Source organism: Physella acuta, unplaced genomic scaffold, assembly GCF_028476545.2.
Source record: "Physella acuta isolate Inbredline_101_S28 unplaced genomic scaffold, ASM2847654v3 ptg000259l, whole genome shotgun sequence".
NCBI classification, from domain to species: domain Eukaryota; kingdom Metazoa; phylum Mollusca; class Gastropoda; family Physidae; genus Physella; species Physella acuta.
Window position 1 is genome coordinate 195830 of NW_026731778.1, and position 13680 is coordinate 209509.

The window sequence follows — 13680 nt, forward strand, 5'->3', positions numbered from 1 at the left end:
ATATATATATATATATATATATATATATTGTTTATTTGCACAGAGGCACATGAGCACACAACATGTGGTCGAGTCTGTTGTCCCCAGGCTTGAACCCCCTGTCATATATAGTCTGTCTGGCCTTGGGGGTTCAGACATGGTCAACCTAAGGTGTCAACCTTGGGTCAGAATCCTGGGGCTGCTCACTGTGGTCATCCTCTTGCGCTATCATTTGATAGTCATGGGTAGTACCTGTCCAGATCATATCAACATGTGGGGATTTCTCTCTGGTCTGTCATTTGATAACCGTGGTACTGGCCAGGTCACAACACTCTTCCTTCATACCCCAAGTTCACAGAAATATTTGAACTCTACTACATCTGCACTATGTGAGATGTATTCTAAGCAACACATCTTAATGATTTCCTGTTCAAATAAATTGGCTAAATCATCATGAAACTTTTTGCTCTTAAAACTTTGAATTATGGAAGTGCATAATTATTTGTTTGAAATAATTTTGTAAAGTTTAAATACTGTTTACAATTCAGCTTCACACTCCTCATTAGAACAACACATTTCTTGTGTTCACTATATGCATTTCTTATTTAACACATTTCTTGAGCAACACCTTGTGAAAAAATATTTCCTCCTTTTTCAAATAGTTAAATTTTTCCAATATGCACATTGCTACAAAAAATATAATAGTACCTTTTAATTTTCAATAAAACCTTTTCAAGATGTCATGAAAAAATATTTAATGTATGAACCACCCAGACATCATATACAGCCATTGCAATAAAGTTACTTTTAAAAACAATAAAATAGTTTTTAAAAATGTATAATTTAAAAAAACAAGTCATTATTTCTTTCTTGGTCTCAATCTAGGTTGCCGGTTATATTGAGTTATAAAAAGCAGCTAGTAATTTTTAAAAAAACATTGAAATGCAGCACAGCCGATTCTTAGAATATTATAGACTTATCATCAAAATTAACAAAATTCTTAATAACTTCCACAAACATTAATTCAAGCAGTACACTATTCATTCACTCAGTATTACTAAATCTAGATCTATATATTGTATGTTGCAAAAGACATCAACTGAATTTCGGCAAGTGAGATTATTTTGGAGAGCTTTGCTATAGGTATGAGACTTAGTTATCATATTAAAATTTAATGTGATTGCTATTTTAGTAAGGAATATCAAATTGCATGTGGCTATTGTGACTAATTTGATCATCTACTTAGAATGCAACAAATGTAATTAATAAAGAAATCCATAACTAAAAAAACGATGAACTATGTTGTCTTTTGTTGCCAGTTTGGTTAATTCTTTTAAATATTGAAGTAAAAAAATATAAAAAGTCCATGTACATAGTTTTTGCAATAAGTGGAAACACAAAACGTCTTTTTAAAAACTGATTAGGCTTAAGATTTAAAACTCTTGAGCTTTTAGGAAATAGATCTAATTTTTTTTTAAACTCTGATCTAAATCTTGGTGAAAATCTGGACATGCAGATGCGAGGCAATTTACATTCTGCAGAAGAGTTATACTAACATTTTTCCATGCGATTATTTCAATTTTAAGATCTGTTTTTTATTTATTTATTTTTATTAATAATAAATATAAAAGCTAAACCATGACATCAATAGATGATGTTACCGACAAATTTGCTAAAGCAAGAGTTGACAATAAATTTGAACTTAGTTTTAAAGGAAGAGGATTGAAATTAAATTCGCGAGAAGATGGTAATTTAAATTTTTTTTAGTGAATTGATTTGAGTATCGAGATTTTATTTTGATTCAAAATTCTTAACTTTTGAAGAATATAGATCTAGAAATCTAGATCTACTTACTAGGATCTAGATCTACTACTCAGATCTAGATTTTAGATCTAGACTAGAGTAACATTACCAGCCCCGAACACCCTTAGCCCAAAACGGAGACTCCTTTCCGGCTCGAAAAAGCTAATTTCAAATAGTATTTGACATAGAATGAAAACCAAAGCATAGAAATACTCTCCAGTCTCCAGCCAAAGAAGAATAAAAATATATAACTCTCTCTGGCCATTCAAGAGCAAACCACAAGCAATAATCAACAATTGTTTATTTTGGATTGCTGTTCCCAGCTATCAAGCCTCACCTGCCTGGGGGCTCAAACCCTGGACTTTTCAATCTGAGTAACCATGAGCTTAACTGACCCGACCACGCCAACATACCAGTACCATTGAAAACATCGCTGCGAAGGAATCTGCCTGTAAAATTTGCAATGCATAGTACTTGAAAACACTTTTGAAGTGACTACTCGGAAAAAGATTTTTCGCCCTATGGTCTCCATCTGGTCGGCAAAAGATAGTTCTGCGCATGCGCAGTGACCTTAATAGCTGGGTTAGGGTTCTGCGGTTAGTTTGTAAACATACCAGTACCATTGAAAACATCGCCGCGAAGGCATGCGTATCTTTTTCCAACTAGAATCGCCCAAACACTTTTTACTGCTACATTTTTAAAAATTAGAGTTTTACATGAACCTAACATTTTGACTTATGATTTAGTAAGTCAATCTTTGATTTATAAATTATAACCTAGCTTAGATTGCTAGTTACTGAAAATACTTAAAGCATTAGCCTAAGTATTCCGTATAAAGTCATGCACAAATTACACAATCAAGTTTGTATATCTACATTTGTTTTAATAGCATTGCTCTTGATTTTCAAAATATGGGTATATAGAATGTATTCCTGGTGACGGCCATTTGAATCAACACATAACAGAGTTAATTTAGAGAATATATAAAATCTTAAGCATTGCAAAAGATAAAATATTCCAATAGCTTTTGATTTTGTGTTTAAATTTTTTTTTACTATTAGGCCTACAGCTTTTGCATCTGTTTTCTAAAGTTTTAATAAGTTACTTTTTTATCACTAGCAAAAGAGATTGTCGACGCAATCAGAAAATGTAGTAATTTAACAGCCCTTCGTATGGAGGGCAATACTTTAGGAGTGGATGCAGCTGAAGAGATTGCTAAAGCTCTCGGCCATCACCCAGAATTTGAGGTATGTGATATTATGCCTCAATTAGGTTTATTTTATTTTTTTAATTAAAATTCCTGTTATGTCTAAAACTTCAATGATTTTTATAAAAATTTTATCTCAGAGAGCACTCTGGAGTGACATGTTTACAGGCAGATTAAAGACAGAAATTCCTGTTGCATTGGTAAGCTAATAATTAATAACAAAGTTGGATCTAATATTTAATTAAAGTTGTTAGGCTATAAACATGTGTTATAAAATTACAATTTGTTTAGAGAATTAATTTTTCTGTATTGTATATAACAGAAACATCTTGGTGCTGCCATCATTGGAGCTAAATGCCGCCTTGTTGAGATAGACTTGAGTGATAATGCTTTTGGTCCAAATGGTGTTGTGGGCCTTGTTGACTTGCTGAAAAGTGAAAGCTGCTATAGTTTACAAGAACTAAAATTAAATAACAATGGCCTTGGGATTGGCGGTGGGAAGGTATAGTAATCCATTTAATGAATTTTAGTTTATTGCCAGTTTTTAAAACTAAAAGGTTAGGAAATTTAAGGAGAACCAATCTTTTTATTCTTTTTTAAGCTCGGAACCTCATTCGTTGAAAAAGCTTGTTTATATATTTACAGATGTTAGCTGAATGCCTCAATGAATGTCACAAAAGCAGTGTTTCTGCTGGACGACCTCTTTCTCTACGTGTTTTTATTTCTGGAAGAAATAGGTTAGAAAATGATGGAGCTATAGCACTGGCGAGTGCCTTTAAGGTAGCGTGTTCTATTTTTCACTAGTTTTGATATCAATGAAGTAACACCTTAAATATCATTGTATTTTAATTATAGTACCATGTTTTCAGATTTTCATACTATATAGGTTACATTTTAAATTAAATATTGTATACGTTTATTTTTTTATTATTCCTTTCAGGCCATTGGGACTCTAGAATTTCTCGCAATGCCTCAGAATGGCATTAATCATCAAGGGATTTCAGCTTTAGCAGATGCAGTGGCTGCAAACAAGCAGTTGAAGCATTTAAATTTGAATGATAACACTTTTACAGCTAAAGGAGCGGAAGCTATTGCAAAAGTCAGTATCAATTAGGTCACTAATCTAAGGTTTTATTGCAGAGGCTCGTGGTGACTTCACTAAATTAGTAATACTATGTCCTCTATAGAAATGTCATCTCCCCAGAATAATGAAATTCCATATAAAAAGCACTACTTAAAACCTTGTAAACTCTAGGATGAAATTTTGTAAAATAGTGTGCAACTCATTCTTTGTAACCATGAAGTTATGCACTCCGCAGTGTTTGTAACTAACCATAATGTACCATTTTATAGGCACTACCCAAGCTTTATAATCTTGAGGTTATAAATTTTGGTGACTGTTTAGTTCGAACTGAAGGAGCAAAAGCCATTGCAAATGCTTTGAGGGAAGGCCACAAAAATTTACAGGTGTGATTTTGATTTTTTTTATTTCAGTTTTCCAGTAAAACCTGTTTTACATAAACTCATAAAGTTAAAAATTTTGGCTAAGAAATAACATTTACAGTCAAGTTGGCAAGGAACTTTTATTTTTTTCCCAGGAATTGATATTGAGTGGAAATGAAATAAACAAAGCTGGAGCTATTGATATTGTTGAAAGCTTAGAAGATAAAAGTTCTCTGAAAAAGTTAGATCTGGATGGTGAGCTTTGTTGTGTTTGCATTAAAAAATTTTTCAAATATGTTAACTATTTTCTTTTTAAATTCATTCATTTTAATGGTTTTTTCTTTCAATTTTTTTTTTTTTTGTGGACTAGTGTAAGATAAAGCAAATAATAATTTTGGAATGTAATACATGCAGTGCTATTTGTTTTATTAATATTTTTAGCAAATAACTTTGGCGAAGAGGGTTGTGAGGACATAAAATCTATGGTGGAGTCTGTAGGACTTCAAGAGGCTCTGGGATCATTGAGGTATATAAAATATACTTGTTCAGATATTTTAAACTCAGTATGAACATGATTTTTTTTATATTAACATTTACCCTGATTAAATTTTTTGTAAAAAATGTAGGTTGTGGGAGTTTTCAGTTTATATTTACACAAAAAAATATCTGTCATTGATTTTAAATATTGTTAATGCAGTGGTGATGAAGGCTCAGGGGATGAAGATGAGGATGGAGATGATTACGGTGAAGATGAGGTAAATAAAAACATGTTTAGATATATTTTTTTTTAACTTCTGTTTTTATAGTTAAATAGATCTTCTATTTGCAACTATCCCTAAACATTATTTATTGTATTTTATTTAATCATTTAATAACAATGCTAATAATTCAAGGAACCTGACGAAGAAGATGATGGTGAAATCAGTACAGATTCTAAGCTTCAAATTAAAGGAGTGGCAATCACACCTAACAAACCGGTAAGATATTTTACACTCAGATTCAGTCGCTTTTTTTATGTATCCCTCACCTGAGCTTGTTTATTTCACCAGTTTTCTTTTGAAATTCTTTCCAATCAAAAGTTTCTAAGAGTTGTTTTTCTTGTTGATTCCAGGAGTCTCCTCCTGATGATTTGACTTCTGAAATGGACAAGCTCAGTCTCTCTTGATGCTCAGCACTGTTAACTTGTTAATCCGGTTTTTTAAATTACTCTGTCCATAACTGTAGCCACTGACATTTTGAAGTGTTTAATGTTTTATAGTCATTTAAATGTGCATCACATTGTATATGATTTATATATCGAAACATTGAATTCTTCGTCAAAATTAATATTCCAACTCGGGTTTTATTTAGAAGATAAATGTTTCTTTAATATTTATACTTTCTAGATGTTCATTCCATAATTTTCTATTCATTGTAAAACAGTATTAGTTTTAAGGCAAAGTGTTATAAATATTTTAATGTTTACTTCATTATGTTTTTTTATGTACGTTTTAGAAGTTTAAAGGTTTCAGCCATTACTATATTGTGCACTGTCATAGGTTCTTCTTTTAAGCTATAATAATTTGGGAAAATTAGAGTATTTGAAGTCATAAATAAAAGAAATTCTATTTTAAAAAATAGAGTTACTGAATAAATTAACATAAACTTTATGCTATTCAAAGATTTGTAGCTGAAATATTTTTTTTAACTTAGTTATTTCATGTACATGTTTTTAAAAGGGTATTTGTTTTACTTTTTTTATTCTACATGAGCACATTGCTTTTGATATAGTGATGAGTACTTTTAATAAGTTAAAACTACATTATATATCAATAACATAGTTTTTAGTGTCATGTACATTTTAATATAGTACATAAAATACAGTAGTTTTAAAAGTTAATAATTTTTTAATGGAACTTAAACTGAAAATTTTTACTTGGGGGTCATCCGACAATGACATACTTTTGCAAAAAAATTATTTTGTAAAATGTATAAAAAAATTGTTTTTAGAAAGAGATCACTTCAAAATATAAAAAAAAATTTTCATGTCATTTATTGATGACCCTTGTGCATAATACCATAAGTCTATAAATTAAGTGCTAGTTTATGCTTTATATTACATACTTGTATGTAATAATGTCATATATTGATTGATTAATGGTAAAAATATTAATAGAAATGGCTATAATTTTTTGGAGTACAGTAAATTCTTGATAGATTTGTAATACTGGTTTATGGATTTAATTATTAATGTTATCCTTATTGTTTTACATAAAACTATTACACTATCTATTGATAGTTTCCTTTTAAACTGTCAATGCTATGATATTTTAGACCAAGTAGTTTTAACCATAGTTTATTATTAATACTTTTACACATGTTTTACTTTCATGTTGATGTTTGCAGTGCTGAAGTCAATAGTCAATAAATAATTTAGTCACCATTTTTTCTCATGTTTTTTAACTTATTCCTACCTACAAAAACTATGACAGTTATGAGCCCTCACAAGTTTCCAGCACCAGCATATATTTTGTTTTAACATATGACCTTTTTAATAGAGTTCGTATTGAAGATATAAAATACTTTCATTTTGTAATGCGATGATAGACCCAACTAAATTCCCAAGATTTCCATTGAACCTAAGGTGCTTTGATATTTTGTATCATAATTACTTTAAAACTCAATTGTTTAATCTTATTAATGATCAGAAGAAAGCATAACAAATTAATATTCCATTTCCATCATGGCTTTCAGCAAATAAGTGCCAGAGATTTCTTAGCATTCCCATCACCAACCAAACTTCTGCAGTTGGGCAAAGATGGAGGTGACATGTTTTTAAAGGAACTGGGGGTAATTGTCCTTGTTTTCTTATATGCGACAGTACAAATAGTTAAAGCCTTTTGAAATGTTTCCATTAAGTATTTTAATTGAGTTTATTGTTTACTTTGTCAAGCCAACGATAGTCAGTCTGCTTTTTAGCCCAAGAAATATAGTTATGTTATAATTGTATTGCAGGAAGACAGTACAGATGTTGAAAAGGTCGTCTCTATGATAATAAAGGTAGCCAGTTGAACTGATTTATGAATATTATACTAATTATTTAATTTCAGTAAGTTTGTACTTTACTTATCAGCTGACCCAAAGATTTCAAAATATCATTCAATGAGGTAAAATTCTTTCATGCAACTGTTTTTCAGGTGTCACTTGTTATCAGCAAAGATGATGAAGCTAAGCAGAAAGCTTGTGAATGTGCAGGTTGGTTTGAATTTGTGAGATGTTCAATAAAGCATTTTTTTTTTTAAAACAACCTAAAAACATTTAGCACACAATAATCCTACAAAGATACTGTGTGTGAAGTGTGTGCTGTATAATTGTAGGCAATTTTCTTTTAAGCTCTGATTATTGACAACTCTTTATTGACCTTTAACAGATAGCCTACTTCAGAATGTAATGAATCAAAACCCAGAAGCTGGCAGTCTTATCATTAATTCTTTTTTGGTCCTGCTGGGATTACTCAAGGTGAAAGATTTTATCTACATTTCAATTGGTTTATAAATATATAATTCATTTTAAACCCTCTAACATTGAATTGTTTCACATAACTCTTCAGGGTGAAGACAAAAAATTAAAGCCTCCAACTTACATAACAGGTCCTTTACTAGTTCTAGAACATGTGGTGAAGCAACCTTATTTCCCTAAGTTTGGCAGAGACATACTCCAAATATTTATGAGCAAGTAAGTAGTAAAATGAACTGATTGCTGCTTTTGAAGACAGCAATGTTTCAAAGCTCAACTATAAAAAATATTTTTACTTATATGATTGTTGAATTTGTATTTTATTTATATTCAGACCTCATCCACAATTGGAAAAGTCATCTGATGCGAGGCACAGGTTGCTACAGACATTGTATGCATTTTAATCAGCACTGTTGTAAATTTTGTCATCATCAAAGGCCACTTTAATTGAACCAGTTTGAAATAATTATTATTGAATAAAAAATAATTGTACATTAATAACTGAACACTGTTTTATTTTAAATTATAATTATTGTAATATTACACAGGTTTTTTTTTTTAGTTTATTTCATTTAATAATGATACATTTCAAACAAAGCAAAATCTCAAATAGGGGATACAGTGTAACATGAAAGCATAGTATAATAGTACACTATTTTTTGTAATACTTAAAACAATTTTAGCTGGTACTGGTACATTTTAAAAGACAATCTAACATAAACAGTCTCATATCCACTTTCCAAACATGTAATTTATAATTATATAGGACAATATAGTTTTATGAAATCTGTGAGTTAGCCAAGGTAGGTGCAACAACAAATCCTTTTCCTTTAATTACAAAAGGGGCTCCCTTGTATGTGGCTACTCTGTCTTCATTAGTTCTTACATCTGGCTTTAAGGTTTCCCAGATTTTTTTCTTGGGATTGAGCTGGGCTTCAGGCGTCCCTGGATAAGATTACAGTAATCAAAAATTACTGAAGATTTAGGGAGGATTAGTAGAGCACACTACTAAACAGAAAGCCTTCTGTTCTGATTAGTACCTCATTTAATTTTTTTTTTTTAGAATTTATGCAACTGTGCAGAGGTAAAGAAACATAAAATCTTTCTACTACTAGTTCTACACTACCAAATGTATTCTTGATAACAAAGAAATAAAACATTTTATGGGACTGCGTGGTCAAATGGTTGAGCATTTGACTACTAACCTAAAAGTTCCTGGTTAGAGTGATAGTCCCTGAATCAACACAACTCTGATGGGTCTTATGTAATGGAAAGCAAAGGCTGATGGGCATAGTGTTGACCACATTATGCCTTCATATGCTGAGGTCACAGAAACAGGTGAACTCTAAGTCACCTGCTCTGGTCATCAGGTTTGAGAGGGAACTTTACTACCACTCTGCATCACCATGTTTTTAAGGTTCACTTTTCTTGTAATATAGATGGTCATTAGATTACGTATAGATCAAAACTTGTATAAAAGATGGCTCACCATACAGAACAAGGTTTGTGTAAATATTTCAAATACCTGGGTAGTCATCAAATGTGACCCTATCACCGATAACAGAATCAGTCGGGGGTACCAATATTTCAGTTTTCTCAGCTCCAACCGCACACATAATCATACCCTCAGATAACACGCCTCTCATTTTGGCTGGTTTCAAGTTGCACATAAAAACTGCAATGCGATCTTTCATCTGTAAAAATGGAATGTTAAAATATTTTTTAAGACTACTTTTGATACAAATTAAGTTACTAAACAACTCTAATATTTGTGTTTAAAACTTAATTGAAACAAACCAAACTGATCAAAACTACATGAACTTCAGAAATATGACCATTTTCAATTTTTTTTTTAAATTAATTAAAACAAAAATATCTTAACCAATGTGTTTAACTAACTGGTTATGTTTATTGATAATACATAACAAACATGGATACCATATTCTATAGAAATTACTATACTTACAGCATTGATTGGGACATGTTTAACTAGGCCACTAACAACAGTTCTGTTTTTGCCTTCGCCAACATCCACTTGTTCAACATACAAGGAATCAGCATCAGGATGTTTTTCAACAGCTACAATCTTCCCCACCCTCAAGTCCAGCTTGGAGATATCAACGGCACTGTCTGCTGTCTCACCCTCAGTAGCTGCAGTTTTTTTCTTGGAACTACCGTCACCTTTATTCATAAGAAAAACTTATTGTAGTGCTTAGAGCTACCATCACCACAATTCAAAATATAAACTTAGCAAAAATATTTACAAGCAATATCAACTATTTTTATTCACCAAATCTTTATTTACAACTTCCTACAATATAATAATTTAATGGCATCACTTTCTGTTCTGTTTATTGTACTAATCTATAGCTATATGAATTTTTGCCACAATATTTACTTCACTAAAAATGTAAAACTATGTATAAAACATTTCAATTATATAATTGAAAGATATAAATGGTTTTTAAATTTTTTAAAATTCACAACACTTAGGAAAAAAGAAATACTAATTACCTCCAGCATCTTTTGCTGTTTTCTCTTTATTTTCTTCAGTCTTAGCTTTTTTCCCTCCAGCATTTACTGTTTCTTTTTTTGTCTTTTTACCATTAGCTTCAGCTTGCTGCTCTTTAGGTTTACTCTCCACAGCAGCTGAAGGACTTGACTCCTTTGCTGTCCCTTTAACTTGCGTAGAGCTAACAGTTGCTAATTTGGGACTCAATATTGTTGATAAAACACCTTTAGATGGAAGTTGAACCTGTCGAACTAACAAAAAGAAGTATATGAGTGAAATAGCTTTCTTTTTTCCGTTTTGTAGAGTAATATAAAAATGGTATGGTCTATTTTATGATTGGAAATATATCATCATAAGATTAAATGTAAGACTTAATCTAACAAAAATACAGATCTTGTGTTAATACCTCCATTTCCAATCTCAGCAATAAAAAGTGCAGTTTTAACGGAATCTATCTCTTTCCTTAATGCTTCATTTTCTTTGATTAGATTCTCTTCTTCTGGAAGACCAGCTTGCTTCACTAAAAATATTTAATTAGTTATTATTCATACGTTCACAAATCCTTGATTAAGTCTATTTAAACAACTACCTACGGTTCTATTTCCTAGAAAATGAATGGCATTGTCAAACAAAATTTTCACTACTGACTTTATGTTCATCTATGAATGTCTAAATGATATGCAATTTATTCCATAAATGTTACCTCATATAATGAGAGATAACAACTCAGTCAATATTGTATAAAATATATTTACCTGCTACTTTTTTAATGGCCTCTATTTGGTTGCGAAGCTCAAATAATAATTTTTCTGTATATTGTTGCTTCTCTTTCAATCTGTCAAAATCTGTAGTAGTTGCCATTCTGTAAAAAAAAAATTAAAATTTTGATGATTTGATTTTGATTAGGCCTCATAAAATATAAAATATATAAAGAAATCAAATGATAAATTATCAGATTTCTCAAAATATTACAAACCTATTTAAAAGACAAAAATTCCTCGCTGAGGTGGAGAACAAAGTTACACTTTTCGATAAACTAACAGACTTAAGAAAAGATCTTTGGAAGCAACAGATAACCATCTGTAGAGAAAAATTATTCATTTCCACTGATTCTTCCAAGTTAAACAAGGGACTTCAAATGTTTTTAATGAACTAAATTAGTAAAAATAATAGCTACTTAGGTTATAGGCCCTTATTATTGTAAACTGTTATCTCGTATTTATGACATTCACATTCTATAGTGTTTGCACAATTAAAATATTAGTAATTCTTTGTACTTGATCAATGAATGAAAACGGGTGGGGAATCTTTATGCTGATATGGCCTTATAACCACAGCATTTAACTACAGCAAACATTACTTTTTAGGAAAGTAATGTTTCTTTATAATATATGCAAAAAAAAAAAAAGATTACTCTTCTTCAGTTTTGGGTTGAATGAAAAATAAAAGTCATGTAAACAAAACAAGTACAGATTAAAGATTACTGGTAATCTATTGTTTCAGGTACATAAAATCGTCCGCGGCTAGTAATGTGAAAGAAAGGTGACACATTAAGTTTTAGTAATTATTTCACCCTATTAGGAGGATTTATGCTTTAAATGTTTCACGCACTTGTTTTTAAACAAATGTATTAAAACTTTTCAATAATAAACAAAGATTAGCGAGGTTTTCCTCAGATGTAACCAAGCTTGTTTACTTTATGGCAGCCATCTGGTTTAAGTTTTTTTTTGGCTAAATTAAAGTTAGAGATTCAGGGGAAACCACTCTTATTTACAGATGACCGCTAGCAAATCTTGAGGAGTGGAAAGTGAGGGGAGGATTATTGTCCTTTACTAGGTACTGATAGTGTTTTAAAGCAAAATATTTTCAGTCGCAGTGTTGAATTCACAAAATATGAATTACTGAAAAATAGTTTAAATAGGAATCCTCTGTCTATACAATTCTATTCATGGGGACCATGCAAGACACCACCAAGAAGTAAACTCAACAGACCATATCGCTACCACCCCCACCAGCCTGGTGAGCTGTTTACTATCATGTTGAATTAGTGACGGCTATTAGGGGATTTGAAACTAAGGGGAGGTAATAATATGTTCTGCTAGATCTTTTCATTTTCATTATTGTCTGTAAACTGTCATCACGGATGGCTGCTTTAAAGGGGGAGAGGTGTGGAAAGTGAGGGTGAGGATAATCGTCCTTCACTAGCTACTGATAGTATTTTAAAGCAAAATATTTTCAGTCGTAGCATTGGTATGGGTAGTGTCGCATTCACAAAATATGAAAAAGGGGGAGAATGTTTACACAAGTGTCCGATAATGGAATCTTCTTTAAAAAAGGGGTGTTAGGTTACTGGTAGTTAACTAAATACACACATGGCTGGCTAATGTCAATGTTAACCCTGTCCCTAACTGGTCCTAGCATACGCCTAACCCTAATAATTATTTCTACCCATAAAATTAGTCGAGATTACAATACTACTATTACTACTTCTACTACTAACAACCCAACACTCCTTATTTAAAGAAGATTCCATTATCGGACACCAGTATCTATAATGATATAAATTATATCAATATAATTAAAAATTATATTATTTATAATCATCTGAAAAAGGGATATATGATTATATTGCAATTCGTTGCATCACAAAACTCAGAAACTGACAAAAACTATGACTATGACTGAGTGTTGAGTGAATGTGACTAGATCTAGATGTCTCATATAATACTCATAAATTTTTATTATTTTACTGATATTATGATATGATTTAATCATTTTATCTAGATTCTAGTAGAATCTAGACGTCTAGAATCTAGACTTTTTTTTTATGGTGATGACACCGGCAGTCACTCGGCAGTGTGAGTGAGACCAGACATTCCGGTGATTCCGACTTTCGATGATAATGAATGATATTCATATTGACCTTTGAATTACAATGATATGGCTACGAAAGTTACAGTAACATAATTTGATATAATCTAGGCTAAACAGACTTCATATTATAACATCAACACAAACATTTCAGCCATCCATAACTGTATTTTTTGTACCTACATGTGAGTGATGTCGTTTATATTCTAGATATTTGATCCGGAAAATGTTTATTTTTATATTTTATATTGTTAAGCTAAATACCAAAACATTCTAGTCTAAGTAGTGTTATAATGCCGCCATACTTTGTTTTAAAAAACGACAAATCTAGATCTAGATCTAGACAAGAAAGCCTAGCTAAGCCTAAATT

General features: G+C 31.1%; 2 protein-coding genes across 2 annotated transcripts; one reads left to right on the plus strand and one right to left on the minus strand.

The window, feature by feature from the left end:
• Positions 1 to 1486: 1486 nt before the first annotated feature.
• Positions 1487 to 8429, plus strand: LOC131938925 (ran GTPase-activating protein 1). Its single transcript, XM_059297159.1, has 17 exons — positions 1487 to 1726; positions 2902 to 3029; positions 3130 to 3189; positions 3312 to 3491; positions 3635 to 3769; positions 3930 to 4088; positions 4343 to 4456; positions 4588 to 4687; positions 4874 to 4958; positions 5130 to 5187; positions 5326 to 5409; positions 7166 to 7261; positions 7427 to 7471; positions 7609 to 7666; positions 7842 to 7930; positions 8022 to 8146; positions 8262 to 8429. The coding sequence occupies exons 1-17, from the start codon at positions 1618 to 1620 to the stop codon at positions 8329 to 8331; spliced, it is 1695 nt and encodes a 564-aa protein (XP_059153142.1). The 5' UTR covers positions 1487 to 1617; the 3' UTR covers positions 8332 to 8429.
• Positions 8430 to 8514: 85 nt separating this feature from the next.
• LOC131938896 (aminoacyl tRNA synthase complex-interacting multifunctional protein 1) lies at positions 8515 to 13546 on the minus strand. The gene is made up of 8 exons (XM_059297121.1): positions 13494 to 13546; positions 11416 to 11519; positions 11195 to 11301; positions 10846 to 10959; positions 10442 to 10690; positions 9894 to 10108; positions 9453 to 9621; positions 8515 to 8872 (listed from the first exon to the last, which is right to left on the minus strand). Exons 2-8 carry the CDS (start codon positions 11517 to 11519, stop codon positions 8706 to 8708), a joined length of 1125 nt encoding a protein of 374 aa, XP_059153104.1. The 5' UTR covers positions 13494 to 13546; the 3' UTR covers positions 8515 to 8705.
• Positions 13547 to 13680: the final 134 nt, after the last annotated feature.

Excerpts from the sequence above, each read along its gene's own strand:
- LOC131938925 (XM_059297159.1), top strand. The coding sequence starts at position 1,618 with ATGACATCAATAGATGATGTTACCGACAAATTTGCTAAAGCAAGAGTT. Across the intron at positions 3,190-3,311 it reads CAGAAATTCCTGTTGCATTG|AAACATCTTGGTGCTGCCAT; the intron begins GTAAGCTAATAA and ends TGTATATAACAG. Across the intron at positions 7,931-8,021 it reads TCCTGCTGGGATTACTCAAG|GGTGAAGACAAAAAATTAAA; the intron begins GTGAAAGATTTT and ends ATAACTCTTCAG.
- LOC131938896 (XM_059297121.1), bottom strand. The coding sequence starts at position 11,519 with ATGGTTATCTGTTGCTTCCAAAGATCTTTTCTTAAGTCTGTTAGTTTA. Across the intron at positions 10,691-10,845 it reads TGCTGAGATTGGAAATGGAG|TTCGACAGGTTCAACTTCCA; the intron begins GTATTAACACAA and ends TCTTTTTGTTAG. Across the intron at positions 8,873-9,452 it reads CACATTTGATGACTACCCAG|GGACGCCTGAAGCCCAGCTC; the intron begins GTATTTGAAATA and ends AATCTTATCCAG.